Genomic DNA, 23,175 nt, shown 5'->3' with positions numbered 1-23,175 from the left:
TTTAAAATTGCTCTTTTTTTTTTTTTTTTCCAGATCATTTCCAACAATAAAATCCAATTTAAACTTTTATGATAAAAGTGTAGAAGAGCTTAAAAATAGCTCAGGTATTTTTCTAGAGAAGGTGATGTCATTCTTTCCATCAGCAGAAAGAATATTTTACTCATGCTTTAGTCTTTGTTTGCTGATAAGTAGAAAATAAATTATTAGTCAGTATTTTGATATTTAAAATGAATTATTTTCCTCTGTTTTATTATCTTTGTCAGCTAGTTTTCATTTTCCAAGTGTATTTCAGTTGCCAAATTTGACCTCTTTGTGTATTTACACTGTTCTAATGTGACTTGTGTGTGTATTTGAGAGCAGAATTTGATTCATGTGTAAGTACTTCAATCTGCCTGACATGAACTGAGATAAAAAATTGTTATTACTTCCAAGCAGCCTTCTAAAAACTTTCTTGGGGTATTTTTCTTAGGAAGAAAATAAATACTTCATAGTTACTTGTGGGCAGTAAAAAAGAAGAAAATATATGAAAAAGTAAAAACCATTTATTGATTTTGGTTCCAGTTTTAAATTCTTGAGCAATGAGATTAAAGATTCGCTTCTGCACTAGCTGTCATTTGGACAAATCCACAGCTGATTTTCACATACATATTTAAGGAACAATGTTAGGAACACCTTCACTGATCTTGAACTTCCTCCTCTTCCGTCAGTGGGGCTGAGCATAATTGCAGATGTTCCTTGGGATGTGGAGGAGTCCTTGAGCCCACAACCATCTCCCTGGAAGCACTGGACATAGCAGCTGAAGGGCTCCCTTACATCTCTGTGACCAGCTGTGCTTTTCAGAACTCCTGCTACAAATCTAGAACTGCAACGCGTAACTGAGTGGCCAATTATGGTGGAATATGATTTCTCTTTGCTCTTCAGCATACTTATGTGAGAATTATGTGAGCTTTCACTGTGGTTAAGATCTTTTTCACTTTAGACTCACTCTCTCAGATAAAATTACATACACAGTACTTTCTACCTCTGCCAAAATACTACAAGGGCATGCTTGATTTTCAGTTTCAGTAAATTAGTTGCAGGACCCTAATGAAGAAGTACACCTGTAAGAGATTTGGAAGAGTGATAGCTGGAGTTTGTAATGATTTAAATCAATAGTTTGGTAATGCAGGTCATGCAGAAGAACATGTCACTGCTGCTGTTGATTAAATAGATGTACCTGCTTAGAAGAGTTACTTAATTGACTGCCTGCATTATCATGTAATGAACCTCTTCTGTACAGCAGTGTTGCTAGAGTGAAATACTTTTTATAGATATCTCAGAGTCATAGAAAGTTCCTGCTATGGGCAGGGACACCTTGTACTACATCAGGCTTCTCAAAGCTCCATCCAACCTGGCCTCAAGCACTTGTAGGGATGGGGCATCCACAACTTCTCCAAGCTATCTGTTCCAGTGTCTCACCACTCCAGGTGGGGTCTCACAAGAGAAAAGGGGAAGAAATGTCTCCCAGGGTGAGGATGGCTGGCCACACTACTTTTGATTTAGTCTAGGATACAGTTGTCATTATGGGCTGCGAGAACGCACTTCCAGGTCACGTTCAATTTTTCATCCACCAGCATCCCCAAATCCTTCTCCTCAGGGCTGCCCCCATCCCATGTTGATACTGGTGATTACCCAGGTTTGGGACCTCGCACCTTCCCATGTTGAACTTACTGAGGTTTGCAAGGGCCCACTCCTTAAGGTTGTCAAGATTCCTCTGAATGGCACCCCTTCCCTCAGGAGTAATAGCTGCACCACTTGGTGTTATTTGAGATGAATGACTTAGTCTAAACTCAGACACTGAGGAGAGAAAATTTGCTTTAAACACTGTGTTATTTTCTAGATAGGTAGCAAATGGATCATAGCAATAAACTTTGTAAGTTGTGTTACCTTCCTGCATTCTTCTCATTTGACATTGTGAATAGTACTTGTTACATAATGTATATTGTTCCCAAGTCAACTACAATTGCAACCTTTCCTGTGGCCTCTCTGGACCTATGAATAAAGTAAGGTGTTTTTACAACCATGCCATTTCTCAGGGTGTAGCCCTGTGATGGGATGTCTTTACCACCAAGGCAATAAATCCTGCAATTTACTGGCATCACTGCATCCACAGTAATGTCCCCTCAGTGGTAATTAAAGGCTTGGGTAATAAGTAGTAAAACAATAATTGATGTGTGTGCTTTAGTCTACTAAATCAGTCATCCTTTAGAAATTATTTCTCTGTTACAATCAGGGAAGAAAAACATAAAGTACTAAAACTGATTGAAAATAAAAATGTGTTGGTTCAAATTTGACCTTTACTTTCTAGAGACAGATGCACATGTTGATATTCAGAGAACTACCAGAGAGTAGCAGAGCAGACCCAACAAAGCACCGGTAAGACTTCCTGCAAGAAATTCCTGTTAGCAGCATGGAGTATCCCAAATCATGGGCTCCTCAAGACAAGAGAGTCATGTTGCTCCTGGAGCAGGTCCAGTGGAGGGCAACAAAGATGATTAAGGGACTGGAGAATCTCTCTTATGAGGAAAGGCTGAAGAAGATGGGTCTTTTCAGTCTTGAGAAGAATAAGATGTATAATACATTGATGTATATAAGTACCTGAAGGGTGGGTGTCAAGAAAATGGATCCAGGCTTTGCTCAATTATGCCAAGTAATAGGACAAGAGGCAATAGGAAGAAATTGATGCAGAGGAAGTTTGTATCTGAATAAGAGGAAGAATTTTGCTGTCAAGCTGACCATGGACTGGAACAGGCTTCCCAGAGAGGTTGGGGAGCTTCCCTCACTGGAGATCTTCAAGAACCGGCTTGGTGCAATTCTGTGCAATGTGCTCTAGGATGGCCCTGACTGAGTAGGAAGGTTGAACCAGATGACCTACTGTGATCCCTTTCAATCTTATCCATTCTGTGATTCTGTGAACAAAACATTAAATAGTCTGCAAGGAGGAAAGTGGCTTCTTCTTATCTAAAGAAGGCATGTGGATGCCATTCCTGCTAGTAGTACTAGTACATCTTAGTAGACTTCTAAAGACCAGAGAATATTTTATCAGTTCTGTATTTTAGAGTTCAAGACTTTAGCCTTAAGTAAGCAAAAAGGAGTTTTCAAACTAATAAGAATAAAAGGAAACCATTATAGGCAGGAATGGTAAAAGGAATTAACTTTTTACTAATTCAGTTAACATGTATCACAGTGTAAGCATATTGATCTGGTGACTGTAGGCTATAAAAGATTAAATCTCCTTTGCCCACTGGAGAAATGATAAATAAGTACCCCTGTGTAATATTTTCAAGATAACAGTTTTGTATTAGTGATCCATTGAATCTTGGAGCATGTCTGAAAGGTTCAACAGCAAAAGCCTTCTGTGGGAGAGAGCCCATGTTGGAGCAGTGGAAAGATTCCTGTCCCTGCAGTGGCAGAAGCAATGTGTGATGAACTGACAGTAATGCCCCATGCCCCATTTCCCTGCCTCTGCAGGTGAAGGAGGTAGAGCTGGGAAGGAGGGAGGGGTGGAGGAAGGTATTTTTAAGGCCTTACTTTATTTCTCATTATCCTGCTCTAATTTTCTTAGTAATAATTCAATTAATATCTCTGCTTTGAGTGTGTTTTGCCTTTGACAGTATCTGGTGAGTGATCTCTCTTTGTCCTTATCTCAGTCATGAACACTTTGTTACATTTGCTCTCCCATTTGAGCTAGGGAGGGAAGCAGTAGGCCTTTGTGGATGCCTGACATCCAAAAAAGATCAACCCACTATACCATCCAAGTGTAAGTTGGATGATAAGAGATGATGTAGGTGGCAAAATACAAGGAAGCAGTGAGATATTAATGACTGCTCAGAACTGCACTTAGCAGACTATTGTTCACAATCAATTTTTGGAACAAACTTTAAGTCTCAGTATAAAGAGCTCTGTTTGTGGACAAAGAGCTCTCACAGGTGTTTGTGGAGGAACAGATTTAAAAATGTAAATAACAAAACAACTGACAAAGTATTCCTTGAAATTGTGGTAGTGTGGCATACCTAGGCTTCTTCACTAGTAAATTCAATATGTCTTTCAAGGCCAGAGAAAAGACTATTGGAATGACTGTGCTAGATGACAACTAGTATTTGTTGTACAGGAAGACTATTTTCAACATGTAACTTCAATGACAGTGCCTAGCTCATTTGTTTTTAGAAAATGAAATCATAGAATTGCAGAATGGAATAGGTTGAACAGGACCTTAAAGATCACCTATTTCCAACCCCTCTGCCATGGACAGAGACATCTTCCACTAGCCTCAAACACTTCTGGGAATGGGGCATCCATAGCTTCTTTGGGCAACCTCTTCTAGTGTCTCACTCTCACAGTAAGGAATTTCTTCCTAGCATCTAATCTAAACCCTCCCTCTTTCAATTAAAGTTATTCCCCCTTGCCCTATTCCCCCTTATAAAATGTGTAAAGACACCTCCAGTTGTAAAATGTGAGTGAAATGTGAGTGTATTATAAGGTTCAGAACAAAGCTGAAGTGCAGAAGCTTTTTCAGCCTAAGCAAAGCCAGTTGGAGTGCCGGCCCTGGGCTGGACCCAGCTAGGAACAAACCAGAGATGTTTTCTACTAAACTCTGTAGGAAGTACTCAGATTTGGAGGAAAGATGGAGTTAGGTACTGCTGCTCTGTCTGGCCTGTTTTTTGGAGGATGCTGATGGTTACACACTTCACCAACACCAAAGACGGAAGGCAGCAAAGAATTAAGAGCTCAATTATAGTGAATTACTCTCCCTATATTTAAGGCAGACGCAAAACGTTTTTATGTAAAGGAAGGTGAAGTTAGATGGAGAGGCTTGTATCACCATATGTTTGTATGTACTCATAGCATTTTCACTATCTAAAGGAAAACAGGGAAGAATCCATCGCCACTGACATAGGTGCTTCGTCGTCTCGCAAAACAACCCACGAAAGCAATCCAAGCCCATTACAGTGTCAGCCCTGGTGTCTCTGCCCAGAGCTGGGGGCTCGGGGCGGGCGAGCCCCTTCCTCAGGACCTTCCTCTCTCTGCAGCAGAGCGAGCGGGCAGAGACCGCCGCGCCGCCGGGCCCCGGGAGCCGTCAGTGAGTGGGCAGAGACCGCCGCGCCGCCGGGCCCCGGGAGCCCTCGGTGAGTGGGCAGAGACCGCCGGGCCCCGGGAGCCGTCGGTGAGTGGGCAGAGACCGCCGCGCCGCCGAGCCCCGGGAGCCCTCGGTGAGTGGGCAGAGACCGCCGCGCCGCCGGGCCCCGGGAGCCCTCGGTGAGTGGGCAGAGACCGCCGGGCCCCGGGAGCCGTCGGTGAGTGGGCAGAGACCGCCGCGCCGCCGGGCCCCGGGAGCCGCCGCCGCACGGGAGCCGCAGCCCCGCCCCGCGGCTCTGGCGTAGCGCTGACGCCGCGCCCGCCCCGCCCGGACCAGCCGGGGTAGCGGCGGGCCGGGGTCGCCGTTAGCAGCTGCTGGGCTCGCCCCGCGGCGCCCGCCCGTTCCGCCGGGCCATGCGGTAGCGGCTGCGGCGGGCCGGGCTCTCGGCGGCCATGGAGCGGCTCCCCGGCGGCCGCCGGCCCCGGCTCGTGTCCTCGCTGGGGCTGGGGCGGCGCTCCTGGGAGGTCACCTTAGACGAGGAGCGGGGGCGGCTGGCCTGGCGCGACCCCCGCCCGCCGCGCCGTGCCGCCGGTGAGTGGGGCGGGCGGGGGCTGGGGCGCACCTGCCGCGGCCTGCGGCGGGCCGGGGCCGCCCGAGGGGCGCCTGCCCTCAGCGGCGGGGGAAGGGCGTCCGCAGCGTCCCCGGCGGCGGCGGCGCGGGTGTCTGCGGGGGCGGCCGGCGCTGCCCTGGCAGCGAGGCGGCGGCTCCGCGCCCGGGGCTCCCTGAGCATCCGGAGAGCTCCGTCGGCGTGAGCGCTTCCTGCCCTCGGGAGCCTGTGCGTCGCCGCTGGGGTCAGAGTCCGAGCGGCGGAGGGTGGCGCGATCCCACGCGGCGCCGGGCAGGGCGCTCGGAGCGGGGAGATGCCGGCGGGACGGTCCGCGGCAGCAGCCGGCCGTGCCGAGCGCTGATCGGGCCGGGCCTTCCGTAACAAAGCCGAGAGCTGCCTTCGCTGAGCCCCTGTGAGCGGAGCAGCCCGGCCCAGCATCTGCTCCCAGCGTGCCGCTGATGGCACCGGGGGACACCTGTCCCGCAGCTGGCCGAGCAAAACATAGATTTGTTCAGCTGAACCCCATTGTTTCTCGGCGCCTTGAGTACCGATAAGTGTGTGGTTTGTAATGTACTTAAAGGAATCGTAGAAGTACATAAGAGACTTACAAAACCTTAAAAACAGTTTTGGGTTTTTTTTTTTTAGTTACAAGACTTGTGGTTAAAAACACTTTCATATTGAGGCAGTATCTCAGGCAATGACTACTGTTGCTGGTTTTTTTGTTGGTTTGGATTTTTTTGTTTTTGTTTAACTTTTGAGATTGGTTTAGAAATGTTTAATATAAGATACTAGTTTGCAATGTGGTTACAAAGATTTCCAAATAGTTTCCCTTTTTGCAGTTAACGTAGTGTAGATGTACAAAACTGCCAGTCTGAGAAGTCACTGATGAAAACACCTGAAAAAAATTCAGATTAACTTCTGAGAATATTTGCTTGTCAAACTTTCTACTATACTTCTAAGAGGTGTTCTTTCAGGGTCTTTGACCTTGGGGGTTTAATATAGTAATTATTCCCATTGTTAGTTTAGCCATATTAACATGGCATGTGAACATTTGAAAATGGGTAATGTCCTTTTTTTCAAAGCAGCTGCTGTAGAGTTGGAAACTCAATGTCATCCTCATTTTAGCGATTGCAGAATCTGAGATGCTAGTAGTGAGAAACTAATAATAGAAAAGTTGACTAGAAGTTTTATCTGAGAAAGCTTTGAATATAGATGTTTCCAATCCTAGGCAAGTCTCCAAACTTAAATAGTTAAATAGTTCTTCCATTCTTGCCGTGTACTTTTGTTAAATATTTTTCGGATTTTATCATAATATCTTATTAGCCTGAGGCTTTTTTCAAGAAGGTGAGGAGAAAAAGGAGAAAGAGAACTCAAGAATTGTAAGAATTTGGTGTTACAGTTTACATGTCTGATATTTGGTTATGCTTTAAGTACAACCCTTCTTATTTATAATATAAAAATAGAGTTTGTTATCCTTCCCTGGCTATTGTGCAAGTAGTTTGACATAATCTAGTGTTTATCAACAATACTGATGAAAAAAGTAATCATAAATTCTTTAACTTTCCTCAGTTAAAGGAACTTAAGACTATAAGGATAAATTGATTCTTTAATTCTGACGATCTTACTGCATTGTTGTGAAAAATAGGCTGTATACTTTACAAAATGAAATTAAATTAGTCTAGATAAAGGTACCTGTATCTTAAATTTAAAATAGAAAGTTTCAGGGCCTTTTGGGATAATTGCTCCCACTAGGTAAAGTAGCTCTTACTTCTGAGATAATTTGATTTAATTGTGTAAAATCCTTTTAAAAATGCCTTTGCAAAGTCACTAGGTGACTGATGTGTAGGCTAGAGCAAGTTCAAGAGAAGTGCCATTCTCCTGTTTGATGAATTCGTTTAGACCGAGTACAACTGCCATGGATTCACACCAGCTGTCTCATGAGCACTCTAAAGTTTACAGCTGCTTGCAGTAGTGAATTTTTTCTACTTTTTAAGTTGTAAGTTTTCTTGACTTGCTCCTGGTAGACCAAAAGGTGTATGAACCTGCCCTGAAGCATGTTCTGAATGTCAGTTCTGGGAATGGTGGAAGGAGAGTGGGACACAGTAAATTAAAGTCTATATGAGTCAGTTTCTGAAGTAGTACCGAGCTGGAGATGCCTTAACAGGCAAGGGAGGTTACTGAGTGCAACCACTGTCTTGTAGCACAGCTATTTACAAGATTTTGGAAAACATGATGTGAAATCACAAGAGAAAAGAAGAGAAAAAGAAATGCCTAAGTGTTCTGGAAGCACAGGTATAATTTGTGTAGGGATCAATACAATAGATAATGTAACTTTTCTTCATAACACCCTCATTAATTCATGTGTTCCCTGCACTCAAGCTTTAATATCATCACAGTCTTGTGTTATTGCTGCCCTGTTCTCTCCAAGCTCTTTTTAAGACCTGTGATGATTCATTGCGTTCTCTGCAATTATTTTTGAAATATGAGCAGCATACATGACAATATATAAATAAACTTAATAATATGGAAGATGGTTAGTTAGAGCATATAATTTCAGAAGAGTTGCTTGACCAAGATTAGTATCTTTCTACCATTTAGCCTTTGACTACATGACTACATTGTGTCTAAATACAGACTAAATTATGCAGTATAAAAGTGCTATATTTCTTGTTTAGTAGGCAGCTATTACAGTGAAGAAGTTGTCTTTAAACTGTAGAAACTCAGGGTTACTTATTTTCAGGGCATTTATTACTGTCTTGAATTTAGGTATATAAATCAAAGTTGTTTGGTATATGTTTTTTCAAGGTTTTCAGACTTTGACATGGGCAGAAGTAGAGCTATAGCTAGGTGTATTGTAGAAGTCTTGAAATGTTTACCTTTCCCTGTTGTGTCCAAAATCAGGAACAGATAGGAAGCAACACAGACTTTGTCCTGTTGTCCAGGAAAATACAGTTTTAGAGAGTATGGAGAGATTCTTCTGTTTTCTCATCTCTGTACAGTGATATTTATATATATGCATACATGTATGTGTGTATATATATGTATATATACAGATTTGTATATATATATGTATTTAAATCCTTTTTCTGTCAAAATGTAGACGTATTAATTCAGGAGAATTCTTTTAATGCTGTCATTTGGAAGATATCAACAATAACAAAAACATCAAATGTTTGCTCAAGTCATGGTGTATTTTTAAATTCTGAAATACAATTTATTTCCTACTGTTAAACTTTGTTTAACAGCATCATAGTTTCAAGTTCTCTCTTCAGTGTAATTAGGTTCCTGTTTCCGGTTCTTTGATGGTTAGGCATGTTTGAACTTGTATGGAAAAGCTTTACCTGTAAATTTTCATGTGTTTCTCTGTTACTTTCAGCTGTGCATCTTTTTTTTCCTAGGGATGCCTTCATCTTCAAATTTTCTGATGAACATTATTTTTCAACCTTGTAATATTTCCCTCATGTTGATGGCACAATCAGGTTTTTCTCAAGTAACACCTGATAAATATTTTGTACCAAATTCATAGCAGAGTATGTATTGTACATATATACTTAGAGGTATTTTAGAAGCATTGGCTAGGATTTTATTATGCCTGGTACTAAAGCATTACAAATGTAGAATGAGATTCTCCTGTCATTTTTCTAGGATTTTTTTTTCTAAAGTACAGACATGATGGGGGTGACCAAACTAGACCCTGAACTCTGTGCGTTCACTTATGGTGTGCACTTTCTTTTAGTCTTTGTATTTCATAATTCTTTTCCAAAACAACTCCCTGAGGAAGCCTCAGTACTAGTGTTCACAACACAGATGTGATTCTGGTGGATTCTAAAGAAAGCTTAGTTTGATAAACAGGGTACTTAGCAGAGGGTGGACCAGCTTGGCAACAGGGTCTGTCCAGCACCTGGTGCTTGCAGAGTGTTGGCACATCCTCAGTCAAGGTCATTTGTCATCAGTCATTCCCATCTGGCAGTGGGAGGTGTGCAGAAATGTGAACCATGTTTCTCTATAGGCAATGCCACAACTACATTGTGCAGGTAGGATGTGGGGAATAATTACTCCAGCAGGCATTGCTTCTTTGGAATGTGTTGTCTTCTTGGAAGATAGGTTATTCAAATAGAGATGCATGCTACATTAAACAGTACATGTTCTTTAGCTTTTTGCTGGATTGTTTCCCCACCTTAAGGTGAAAAAATGCATCTTACTCCCTACTTTATCATTGAAATATTTATAGTTGAGCAGAAAAGATTTTATTTGGAAACTAGGAAGACATTCAATAGTATGATTTAAATATTCAAGTTGACCCAAGTTCAAATTGCTGTGCTTTGATTCAGATTCATGTGATGTGAAGTAGCTGTGTGATCATAGTAGAAACTGGTCTGTTGGTTTACAAAGAAGTTTTACTTTAAAATAAAAAAGCAAATTTCCTTATACATGGCTATACATGGTGAAATAATGGTCTTTGGAGGTTTCTGTGACTTCTCCACAGTTTTGATTTAAATCAGTTGTGATACCTTTTTTCTTCTCTCTCCCTTAGGATGTGAATTGTCAGTAATTCTGCTCTATATCCTACCTTCTCTTATTCTAGTGTTTATTAAACACAGCTTTCTATACTTCATGGGTGGCATAATACCTTGTACCTTTCGATAGAAAGTATTCCTGTTGCTTTTAGGTGAAGACAAATCTTAAATCTGAAAGCTTGACCCTTCTTGTGGACTCTAACAGCAAATTAGTTTTTAAAGTGACTGAAAATACACTTTTTCTTTAAACCTATATCCCAACTTTTTACTTGTTGATATTTTTAAGTCATGAGAATATGCTAATAGTTTAAATTAATTCCAAATGCCACTGCATCCATGGGCCTCATGAGCTGAATTTTAAGAATAAAGCAAGTGCTGTGATCAGCAATGCTTTTGTGCTTGTGCACGTGTCTAGGTTGCTTTGATCTAACACATTTGTGAGGGGGAAGTTAGGTCTGTAGGATACGTAGCTGGCAGTGATGAATGAACAAGTCTTGACTGAAGTTCTGAGTGAGTTCTCATAAACTCAGGAAGTGTTCTGTGGGAGTGGCAGACAGCAATGACACACCAAAAATCTTTTCTTAACACAGAAAAACACACTTCCCAACTGCTGGCTGCATTTTGCACAAACAAAGCCCACTGTTAGTGTGATTACTGTGGATTTGTTTCTGTGGGGTTTTTTTTCTCCTCTCCCACTTGCTTAATGTGGGAAAAGTAGTGTGCATCTGATCCAGTGTTTTGCTGATTTATCAGTTTGCTTTTAGGAAGAATGTTAAGATTAAGAGCACTTATTGACCCAGAATGAGTAATGACTGGCACAGCCAGAGTGCTGAGAAGATTGTCAGCTGTTTACTGGGCTTTTTGTTTGGCTTTTAAAGTTTTTACTTTATTTTTTATTTTTATTTTTTTTATTTTTTTGCCATGCCCTTTCACCCACCTTCTCTGGATGGTCAGATCTTTGTCTCTAATATGCTAGCCATTGACCACATTGAAAATTTTGTCTAGAAGCTGTTGTGTACTACTTGGTTGAATAGATTGGACTGAGCCAAGTAAAGTTCTTTGTTTGATATTGTTGGAGCCCATATTTCAACCTTTTTTCATTAATGTTGATCTTGTAGTACTGGTGTAAGCAACTTTTTTTGTATGTGTTTGTTTTGTTAATGTGGCAGTAAGGTTTCCATGTTTTGGGAGAAGCACATGAAGGTGAAGGCCTTTGAGTGAACACCTTTATGCTGTGTCAGTGAAATAAATGTCTCATGCTACTTGATAATAGGGTAAATGCTACAAAAGTAGGTGTGGAAAAGGACTATAATGAGTCCATTTGTGAGCTTTAAGGAGAGGCTGGGTTAGTGCTATTTTTTATGGGGCAGGTTTTGGTGGCTAAACAGCAGTTGAGGGCGTTGTGTTCATAGGAGCAGGACTGCTGTGCTTGTACTGGAGGTCTCTGCTTCACATTGAAAGCTTCTTCCTTCTGGGGGAAAGGAGGAGGGGTGGTAAGATTAAATAGTTGGTTTGCCATGTGATGAAACAATATGCTGTGTAGCACTAAGTCAAATAGTGATAGAGATACTTGGACTGATAGAAATTCTTGAGTTCTATTCAAGCACACTAGAATTTGTTGTTATAAGCAGTAGGGAATGTTCTGAGTAAGGCATGTTATTTGAGACAGCTTTGCATCTTTCTGGCCATCTGCAATTACTCGGTTCAGTAGTGTGTGTGATTTTGACTGCCTTAAGATTGGAGTATGCTGTCAGGAGAGTAGAGCTCCTTGATGCTTTTATGGTGCTAAGTAGTACGGAGGAGTATAATTGGCAGAGCTGGTATTCCCAGAACAGAAACGCTTCTGACTTTCACCAAAGCCAAAGGGAAGGTGGGATCTGTTCTTCACCTTTGCTCCTTTGGTGTTTCGCCCTTCCCCTTCCCCCCCCACCACTGCCCCCCAGTTTTTCAGGAATCAGTTTTTCAGATTTGAAACTCTGGTGCCATAAGATTAAAAATATATATACCTATAAAACAAAAAACCAAAAATATTTACTTTTTGCTTTTTTTGCCATGTCTGTAAAGAGATTTGCTGGAAAATCAAAACAGTCATGCAACTGTCAATGCAACTGTTGGAGGGGGAACACAAAATTAGGAAAGCTTATAAGTGGTTTCAAGGTTAATAGAATCTATGCAATATGTGCTGAAATATATACTCCAAATAAATGCTTTTAGTGATACAGATTTGGAAGTGCTTTAGAATCTATTAGCTGTCTGTACAGTTGGACAGCTTTATTGTATAAAAAATGCCTAATAAGACAATTACTTCAGTTGCTGTTCCCAGCATTCATGGTAATAAGTATGCACTATCTACAACTATTTCCAAAAATGTTATTTAGAGCACTGTCATTTAAATTTTTGATCAAAATGTAGTTTCTAAGTTTTATAACATATCTTTGAGCAATAACAAAATAAATTGCCATTTAAGTGCAATCTTTATAGGTGCAACAAGCTTTCTTTCATATTTTGACATATGAATCAGTGGCAGAGCTAGTAGACAAATAAATAAAACCAATTTTGGGAAAGATTAAAGAATGTGCTTGATTTCCTTTATTGTTCCATCTGTGTTCTGTATTTCTTTTTCCTTGGATAAGTGTATATGTTAATCATAATGAGATCCCTTTGCAGATCTTGTATCAGGAAGACCAAATAATTGTTACTGCTCAGTACTAGATATAGTCTTACATGTGTGTATGTGCAGTACATATATCATACATCTCAGAGTTTATCTCTGCTGCTGGATCTTTATAACAACATTATGTGACTGCTGCACTTGCCTGTCATGCCTTGAATATAGTAAATGCAATCATTATAAGCTAAAATTTGTTTTTGAGTTGAAACATTCAAATACAGCCAGATTCCTAGAGGACCTCAGTGTAAAGTTTGAAGGCTACATTTCTTTTGAATCATGCTAAAAAATTCAGGGAAGATAAAATCACTAAATGAGTATAAATCACATCAAATACCAATACCCCTTGAGTCAGTAGTCCACAAATTGTCAATGCATGTAATGATATGTAAAGCCTCTTTTGACTAAACCAATGAACTAGAATGGGGAAAAATAATAAAAGTGAGTTAGTGGCAAATGAATTGCAGTCATCACTGTGAAGAGGTCAGAAAAACTTTTCATTCATTTTACATTCCCCACCACTACCATTGTACTACTGCAAAATAGTGAGAAAATGAAATATAGAATAAACTCCAGTAACAATGATATTATTGCCTGTATTTTATGTGTTGAATATCTCAATGTTTTGGTATCACTCTCTGTATATTTGAGAGAAGCAAGTATATTATAATTCTTATTATACAAGAGATTATTTACATAAGACTTTATTATTATAACAATATAAATCTTTTGTACATGTCTATGTACACAGAGAGCACTTTCTTGAACACAGATACAAAACATGCATTTTAAGTTTGACTTTTTTGAGATGAAGTAACAACAGAGCAGTGTTGAAATCAGTATTGAGACAAAAGTCTTCAATTTGACAGGAATTAAGAAGTCTGAGGTGATGTTTAGGAGCTATAAGAGAAAGGAGAATGAGGTTAGAGGAATTATTTCGTAGTCTGAGAACAAGAGGCCTTTAATTCTGAAAAACAGTAGTTTTGAAGTTGATATGAGGAAAATATTTCACAGTACATAAACATAACATCTAGAGTTCTCTTCTTTAAAAGCTTAGTGGGCTTTAAAATCTTAAGAATTCATATGAATGCCCTTCTTTCATAAGCCAGCTACTTACTTGAGAATAACAAATAGCCTCTGTATCCATGCACTAGATTTAGTTGCACATTCTTTGAAATAGCTTGTGCTGTTCACTGTCAAGTATCTGGACTAGGCCCCATAGAAGGGGCAGTTTAATTACGCTGAAATCAGTGTTGCTGGGTTTTGGCTTCATGCAAAAATACTTTTATACATTAAATACCTAATTTTCTGAGAAGTCATATATAAAATACTGTTTTGGGTAGTTTGTAAGTGGTTATGGATTATGTGCTTTGACTAAAGACGAAAGAAAATTGAGAATATTCAGAAAATTTCTAGTTATACTTTTAGTTGTGCTTATTGAGTAACTGCCCTAATCATATGTCTGTATCATATTAGGTATAAAAATAATCATTCAGGTGATGTTTGAAGATTCTAATATGTGAGGTCTTGTGTTCATACAGAAAACTGTTCTGTACCTATCTCTGAGATCATTGCTGTAGAAGAAACTGAGTTTAACAAGAAACAACGTAACATTGGCAGATGGCAAAAAATGGCAAAGCTACATGCTTTCACAGGTAAGGCAAATAACAGCCTCTGGATGCTTGTCCTTGTTATTATGTTGAAGGTACTTTAAGGCAGACTCAAAAGAAATCATCAAAGTTTAGGGGTTTTTTTAACAGAAGTGATGTGTTTAAAAAACTCCACCCCCGCCCCCCCCAAAAAAATCCAAAAAACAAATGAAGAAACCCAAAAAACACAACAACTAACCACCAAAAAAGACCCCCCCAAAAAACCCAAGAAGAAATCCCCACCAAAATCCCAAACTCAAATAAACCCAAGCAAAAGTCTCACAAAAACAAACAAAAGAACTCCCCAAAAAAATCCGTTTATATTTAAAGATCCTTATTTGAAAAATAAAACTCTTCTTATAAGAGCACACACTATGTTTAGTTATTTTTAATGAAGTTGAAACTAATGTCTGAGTGTTCACCCCAGTGCCTTTTTGCTGCTGAATGACTCTGCAGAAGGACACCTGCTTGACTACTTGACTAGAAAATCGAGAGAGGGTGAAAGAATGAGTCCTAAATGTTTGGGGTTTTGTAAATTATCCTTAACCATTAGGATGTATGCATGAAAGTTTCTTTGCATTATCCTCTGCATTCTTGAAACAAAGTGCCAGAAGTAAGTGTCTGTTTTGGGAAGAGTGGTGGCTTCTGTCCTAAAAAGATGTCATGCCAAAATTTTATGTTGTGGAGTATTTTTCTCACCTTTAGCCCTCCAGTAAGAGTGATTTGAGGTACTGTATATAAAGTGTAAGTATAAGGTCTTAATGCACAAGAAAAAAAATATTTTTTTCTCAAATTTCAGCTTTATAGAATGAAATTCACCCTGTTGGTTACATGAGAGTTGATGTCAGTGTGGCTTTTCTTAAACTTGTGGCTTTTTATGTAGATATTGCAGACTTTAATACAGATAATACATAAGCTCAGTGAACTTCTGAACAAGTATGTCTACAATGACTTGATGAGAATTGGCTTCTTTAAAAAGAAGTCTTTGGATGTCTGCTGGTAGCAAGTGTTTTCATTTATGTTTTCATTTGGACTCTACAAATGTGCTGGTCATACTCTGAATGCTTTTGTCATTTGTAGAAATGTGTAGTGAGGGTTAATTACAGGTTAATATTTTGGAGATTGTTCTGAAATGTATTTTTCATTTCACAGAACCATCTCATTATGTGTTTGTTTTTGGTTTTTTTTAAATTTAATTAGTGTATTATGTGAAGAAAGCCCGGAATCACCGCTGGCGGTGCAGTGATGTGACGTTTTGGTGTGTTGATGAGCACTTATGTAATCAGTGGATACAGGCGCTGAAGGAACTACTTGAAATGCAGAGTAAGTTTGAATGAACTGTGAATATTTGTACCATCGTTTTGTAGGCTTGTACATAAATCAATGTTATTTTGATATATCTGCTTTTTTGAACTCTTTAAGAGCAGCTTATACTCAAAAATTGAGGGAGCCAAGAGTGGAGTTGAAGTGTTTCCTTATCACTACTTTATCTTATATATTCACTAAGTTGTACTGAGTGCTTTAATCAGTCAGAACTGTTGGTGTCGTATAATTTTGCCCAGATACAAATTATTTTTGCAAAACAGAGACACATTGAAAGCTTAGCAGAGGTTTTAAATGACTGTAGCTTTGGAAGAAGTAATGTGCAGATGTAAGGTCAGGGATTTAAGGTACTCTAGAGATTTGCGGTCAAGGACTGTAGCAACTGGAAGATTTTTGGGTGTGTTTCACCTTTCCAGATTCTTTGTTTCATCAACAAAATGTGTCTCATGTAGTAAGAGTTCCCATTAATCATTTCTAAGACTCGTCATGGGAAGTTAAAAGTAATTTTGAAGGAGTTATTCCTGAAAGAGATACCTTGATAGATGTCAGGAAGCAGCAGGAGTAGAGTAACTGATAGAAAGGAAGTCAAGGGTGATCATTGCAGAGGCAGTGCCCTTGCTAACCAGTGTCCCACTGTCTCTGAGCAGGGTGGACAGAGCAGGGGTGGGGAAAGAAGCAGGTCAATTTTACAGTCCAGGTGAGATAAAGTAATTGTGTCCTTCCAGGGAGGCTGGAGCAGAACATCTGGAGCTGGAGACAGGATTAGAGATGAGCTCCCTGCAGTGTAGGCCTGAAGCCCATCTGAGATACAGAGCTGGAGAAGGGGTTGGGTACAAGTACATCTACAGTGGGACTTGAGCAAATATTTAAGGCTTACAGAACAAATATGACTATTTAACAAAAACTGTTCTGAATAGGCAATGGAAGCATTCTTAATATGTTTTTTTTTAATACATTACACGTCTGTTTCCAAAATGGGCTTTGTGCAGCTATTGTACACCTGTGAGAGCTGTGGCCTCAGCACTCAATTCCATTTGAATGCAATTGTTCATTTTATCGATAACAGATTCCTTCAGGAAAGGGAATATGTTCTCAGATGGGGTTACAGATTTTAACCACTCAGTCTGTCTAGGTTGGGTGATTTGTTCTAAAAGTGTGCTGATGTAGTAAGGCTGATATTTTTTCCTTTTAAACTAATAATCTAGAATTCCTCTAGAATTCCTCTAGAATTTGAGGAAGTACAGATGTTAAGGTTTTTGTCTGTTCCATAAAAAAAGAGGATTTCTAGGTGCAACAGGTATTACTGTCTTGTATCTGTTAATACAGAGGTGTAATAATTGTTTTTATTGACCCTACTAGTGTAAATCCATAACTGTTTGGACAAATTTGAGATAGTAATATCAAAGGTGTTTTTGGAGGGGGAAGGGGTAATATTTTAGGGCAACTAACACTTTAGGACAAGCACTTGCAGTGCAGCACATAGTTTCGTCAGGCAGTCTTAATGTGACTTGATCACAGAAAGGAAATGGATTTTAACTGTGTTATTAAAGAAAGAAGAAAGTTTAAATAAATGTATGTAAAAGTATTTTTAGGTGTCCTTCACTTAAAAGTGGCTTTGCTATTGCTGCCCTTTTCATCTTGTATGCCCATAAAGCTCATGCAATTAGAATAACTTGTGTAGTGGGAAGGTACTGCAGGAATGACAAGTAAGAATGTGAGATAGGGAGTCAGAAGAAATTATTCTGAACTTCACTTGCTGTCTTACTAACAATTTGTTCTGTACTGCTGGTATCAGTATAATAAAGAGCGCAGACAAAGCGGGCTTTTATACCTCTTTGTTAAGAGTTGCAAGTCTTTTATGCTGTGTTTGTTTTGGTGTTAATAGGTTTGGGTTTGTATGGCTTGATGAATTTTTGGTTTATATACAAAAGCAGTATACTATGGTTTTCTTTGCTGCAGGGTCTAGACCAAAGCACCTACTTGTGTATATTAATCCTTATGGAGGAAAAAGACAAGGGAAGAGGATTTATGAACAGAAAGTTGCTCCACTCTTCAGTCTGGCTTCTATATCCACTGATGTTGTTAGTGAGTAATGAACACTTTAATTTCCTAATAAGCACAGTATGAACTTTTAAAACATTCTGGAGTAGCTAAAGTTCTTTCTGTTAATTACCTTTTCTTACTAAGGAAATGAAACAAAGTGGTAGAGAATGTTTTCTAATTAAAGCATAGGCAGCCTTCTATCAGCTGCCTGCCTACTAAAATAAAATTTCTGGTGCTCCTGAGCTATTTGAGCTCTTAATAAAAGATGCTGCCTTTCTTCTCTTTTTGAGTTTCACTGTTAAAACTAATTGATCATTTGCACAATTTTTACCGAAATATGTTTTTTCTGTATATACTGTGTATGTCTCCTTCAATTCTTTCCCTGGCAAAAATCTTTTGAGACACATCTTATGGACAGGTTGTTTTACAGTCACATTGGTAACAGAATCATGGTTATTAATGAATTAATTTTTATGATTCTATATTATATACAGCTTTATAGTAGTATTTTTAATAACAAATTTTATTGTGTTTATTTATTCATAGTAACTGAACATGCTAACCATGCTAAGGACAACTTATTTGAAGTTAATATTTATAAATATGATGGGTAAGTAACTTTACTAGCCTTTTTAAAATTATTTTCAAGCTGATATATTATGTAATTGGTCTGTTCTTGTCTCTAATTTAAAATGGTAGCTTTCATTACTAACATATTTATTGCAACAGCTGAAAGTCCTGGGGCATATTCCTTTTCATAGGAGATCCACATTTAGGAATACAAAAAGAAAGCTCAAGTGTTTCAGTAAACTTGTTCAACACAATATATTCAAGTGTAGTATAACAATGTTTGCATGAGATTTGTGTTCAAAAGATGAATGTAAGATTATTCTGCTCAGTTGAGCATTCTGTTACAGCTCAAAAGCTACCCAGAAATGTTCTGTGGTCTTGACATACATGAGTTCAGAGCACTGCACCAGTAGCATTCAGCGTGTGTGTAAAAAACATGTTCAGAAATGTTTCAGGTAGTTCCTCTTGCTGTAGATGACTGTTCAATAGTGGCTACATCGTTTGGGTTTATTTGCATTTATTCTGTTTTGAAGTCACTGCTTTAAAAGAAGACCTGACTGAATGGTGATCTTGCATTCCATTATTAAGTCTGCTGTAGAAGCAGAATATTTTAATAAAAATGCTAATAATTTCAGTTTTCAGTTCATGACATGAAACAAGTTGCAAGTCTGGAAAAACATGAAAATGTATGCAGATAAACTCTCGTAACTACAGTATTTTAAAGTTGTATCTGTGCCTGTTGACAGGTACATTTAAACTAGTAGGTTGCAAAAAGAAAACACATTCAGTCTTTTCAGAGTATTTTTGCTGCAGTACTTTGCTATATACATTGTCTATGGCAGGGGCATGATGTTGGGAAATGGTGTTTTTAAGAAATGGCATTCATAGGCTGAATTCCCAGACTTCACCTGCTTTAAAATTACTTGTCTCCAAATAAACAGTTTTGTCTATACTGTGATTTTTCTTAATTTTTCAGGAGTTCAAGGAAGGGAAACACTGATCATAGAAAAACCTAGTTAGCTTTTATTTTTCCTTTCATTTTAATTGTGATTTGAAATAAGTGTACTGATGGTGAAATTGCAATGCAGAGCAGAAAGGGAGGCAGATGAGCCCACGTCAACTCCTAGCAAATTATTTGTTACAGCAAGTGACAGTGACTAATTATGATGGTGTCTGAAGTGTTTTTGGCAGATTCAAAGTCTCATATTGTAGAAGTTTTTTTCCTTTGGTGTTTTTTTTTTATTTTTTTGTCTCTCTTGCCAAAGTGAACAATAGGCCAGAGAAACTGCATCTTTTTAGAATCTTATGATTCTTCTATTCCTGGACTGGGCCTGAATGGCAGTTTGCTGGGGATCTGCAGCCTGTCTTTCCAAGCCTGACTTCTGTCCATCATGTACAACTTTTCTGTGGTCAGCAGTGATGTTAGGAAGGATTTCCTGAATTAATGCTACTTTTTAAATAACTGATTATGTGGTCATCTGGAAAATTTAAAAAAAAGGTTGAACCACATAAATGTATGTTTCTTCAGGAGGTGACTTTCCTCACATACAGTATAAGGTTCTTAGGATTCCTGCATCTAATTGATGTTCTGTTCAACTGTTCCTGTAAACTGGTTCTGATGTGTGGCTTTTCCTTCATTCAGTGATGAATTTCTTCATTTCATCTCCAGATTTCCTATCTGGCAAAGCCATACATGGAATTCAGCAAGTACATACAGGATTCTTAATGATAATTGCTTTGCTTCTTTTCAAATGTTTTACTTTAGACAGCTAATTTAAATATGCTTGTTTCCTGTTTGTTCTTCCTATTTTGCCTTATAGGAATTTCTTACAGGGAATGTAGTCACCTAATAGCTCAGTGATGGAACAGATTTTCTTTAAGCACAGTTACTTAAAATACTCATTTGGTTACAGTATAGCAGGTTTTGTCATCACTGTGCAGAGCAATTAGAACACTCTGTAGTATCATGCAGGTACAAGCCATGCTTGGAATAAATGACATGTATCACTGTGGTTCCTTATACATGTGTCTGTTGCACAAGCCTTTGTAAAATTGTTTCTAGTTGTTTTTTTTTTAACTTTGAGTTTTTTTAACTTTTTTGAGTTAGTTCACAGAATGGTTGAGATTAGAAGGGACCATAGATCTTTAAAAACTCATTTGGCTTGAGAATTAGCTTCTGAAGTCCTCTAGCAGATGTTGTTTGCTGTTACCATCTGTCTAAGAGGTGAAATGCTCACCCTTAGTGAAATAAGTAAAAAAAAGCCCAAGAGTAAGAATCACTTAAGATGTTTCTTTCAGACATTTTTCATTTGGGGCCTTCATGTGTGGCATATGTCTGACCCATACATTGGTCTTCTGATGTTTGCTGTGCATTTGGTTGTGCTGTTATAGCATATGTGAGGTTCTTTATCATATTTATCTTTGATAGGTATAGACATTCAGATAACTGTCCCCTCTGAGCCTGGATATCGTGTTTGTTATAGAAGATGATGAGAGGGCTGGAGCACCTCTCCTATGAACACAGGTTGGGAGAACTGAGCTTGTTCAGCCTGAAGAAGGGGAGACTCCAGGGAGATCTTAGAGCACCTTTCAGTACCTCAAGGGGACTTAAAAAGTAGCTGGAGAGGGACATTTAAAGGGCATGTAGCAATAGGACAAGAGGGAATGGTTTTCAACTGAAAGAGGGAAGATTTAGATTAGGTTTAAGGAAGAAGTTGTTTGCTGTGAGAGTGGGGAGGCTCTGGAACAGACTGGCCAGGGGACTCATGGATACCCATCCCTGGAAGTGTTAAAGGGCAGGATGGATGGACCTTTGAGCAAACTAGTACTGAGACAACACTGACCTTGAACTGATGTGGAAATTTGTTTCTTTAGCCCATTTTTTTGAGTTTGCAGAGAAAGATAAAGCTAAAATTGAGGAATAGTGTAGTTAAGCTATTAGAAGAGAAAAAAATTACGAAAATTGAAGACAAATATCCTTTTATTTCTTCTCTCTAAGTTTCCTAGGTCTTTTAGGGTTGGAAAGTTCACGTGTTTAAGACTGTCCTCACCATTCATGGAAAAGAATGACTGTTTTTTTCAAGCTGTCCATCTGCTGAAAACACAACTAAATTAAAATTATCTACACCTAAAAATTAGATTAATTTGTCTTGTGAAATAAGTGCTCATTCTGCAATATCTGTTGCTGATGATGTGAAAGTATTAGTTTATGAGTTGGAAATTATTGTTGTAGATAACAGTACACATTCATAGACTTGTGTGCTAGGAACTACATATGTAACTTTGGATTTCTCATGTATTCCTTTAGAGTGTATTGGATTTGGTTTTTTGTTAAAGACTGATAATGCTTTTAGAGTGCATTTGATTGTTGCTCCTAAAAGGTATAGTGCTGTAAAAGAGTCTTTTTACTTCCTAGTGTTTGCTTGGCTGTGGACTCTGCTGAGTTTTAACACACTCAGGATCTGTGCAGCTGCTGTACCAGCTCTGACCTGAATTAAATTTGTGAAACAAAGTTTTGCATCTGGTAACATTTAGAACTCTGTGTCATTATGAATGATTATGTAGATATACATGACTTCTGTCTGTTTGATGGGATCTGAGCATGTTCAAAAGAAGATGCAGGCATGCACTTCTCCGGATTTTGACTTTCTAAATAGTGTAAAATATACTTCTGCCTGAAGTGGCAAATATTAACTTTTCCCTTTTTAATAAAAGTACACTGTTTCCATTTTGTGCACTTCAAAACCTGTTTGTACAGTCCTGTTCAGTGTTTTATTTGTATAGTGAATTTCCAATAATATTTGTCTGTCTGCACACAGTAGTAAAGAATAAAGATTCTTGCAGGTTGCATTCCAACATTTTTTCCTAATGTTACAGATATGTCTAGATGCATTTGCAGTTTTATAGCTTGAAATTTTTTTCTGCTTTTTGTTAATTGCCTAATTGACTGTGGGCTACTATATCCTGTAAAAATGGAGGAAGAGGATAGAACAACTATTTTTGGTGTGCCCAGTGCATGCCCTAAGTAGAACACTTGCCATGTTGTTTATTGACTGTTAGTGTGCATTCTAATTTGTGTTTCCTGGCAGTGTTGTTTGTGTTGGTGGGGACGGCATGTTCAGTGAAGTGATGCATGGTCTCATTGGAAGAATGCAGAAGGACTCTGGCATAGACCAAAATAATCCCAAAGCATCGTTAGTCCAGTGCAATATAAGGATTGGCATAATTCCTGCTGGTAAGAAAGGGTTAACTTTCAGTTTAATTTATTCATTCATTCTTGAATTTTTTTCTTATTAATAACTTCTTGAACTTATGGCCTAAATGTAAGATCTGAGCAATGATATTCTATCAAAACACCTAACTAAAACTGTATCCATATAAAATTATTGATCACAGGCAATTTTATTTAGGAAGAATATTTTGTAAAGGAAATCAAATCTGAATGTATAACTTCAGAATTTAATTTTTAATTTTTTTTCTGGCTTACTGTGTGTTAATATGACATAAGTTGTTGACAGTGATACTCTTCTAAACACATGAAGGATTGGAATTTACTAAAGAGAAATTTACCTGTTAAGTATTTTTCCAGTTCTGATCCTCCAATAATTTAGTTAGAATTGTAATGAAAACTTCCCACTGGTCTAGCAAACTCCAAACAAATGCTAAGATTCCTGGACTCTCTT

General features: G+C 38.7%; 1 protein-coding gene across 1 annotated transcript in view; it reads left to right on the top strand.

Annotated features, from left to right (window-relative positions):
• Positions 1–5,419: 5,419 nt before the first annotated feature.
• The window catches only part of CERK (ceramide kinase), a 43,168-nt gene continuing 25,412 nt past the window's right edge, over positions 5,420–23,175 (top strand). Inside the window, exons 1-6 of the mRNA XM_015628680.1 lie at positions 5,420–5,707; positions 14,450–14,563; positions 15,758–15,880; positions 17,840–17,965; positions 18,470–18,533; positions 22,582–22,727. Of these exons, the coding sequence (XP_015484166.1) occupies positions 5,569–5,707; positions 14,450–14,563; positions 15,758–15,880; positions 17,840–17,965; positions 18,470–18,533; positions 22,582–22,727 (712 nt within the window). The 5' untranslated portion in view covers positions 5,420–5,568. The remainder of the gene's footprint in view (positions 5,708–14,449; positions 14,564–15,757; positions 15,881–17,839; positions 17,966–18,469; positions 18,534–22,581; positions 22,728–23,175) is intronic.

This window comes from Parus major, chromosome 1A (assembly GCF_001522545.3).
Source record: "Parus major isolate Abel chromosome 1A, Parus_major1.1, whole genome shotgun sequence".
NCBI classification, from domain to species: Eukaryota; Metazoa; Chordata; class Aves; order Passeriformes; family Paridae; genus Parus; species Parus major.
The sequence above is the reverse complement of the archived record's forward strand: the minus strand, read 5'-3'. Positions and strand labels throughout refer to the sequence as shown.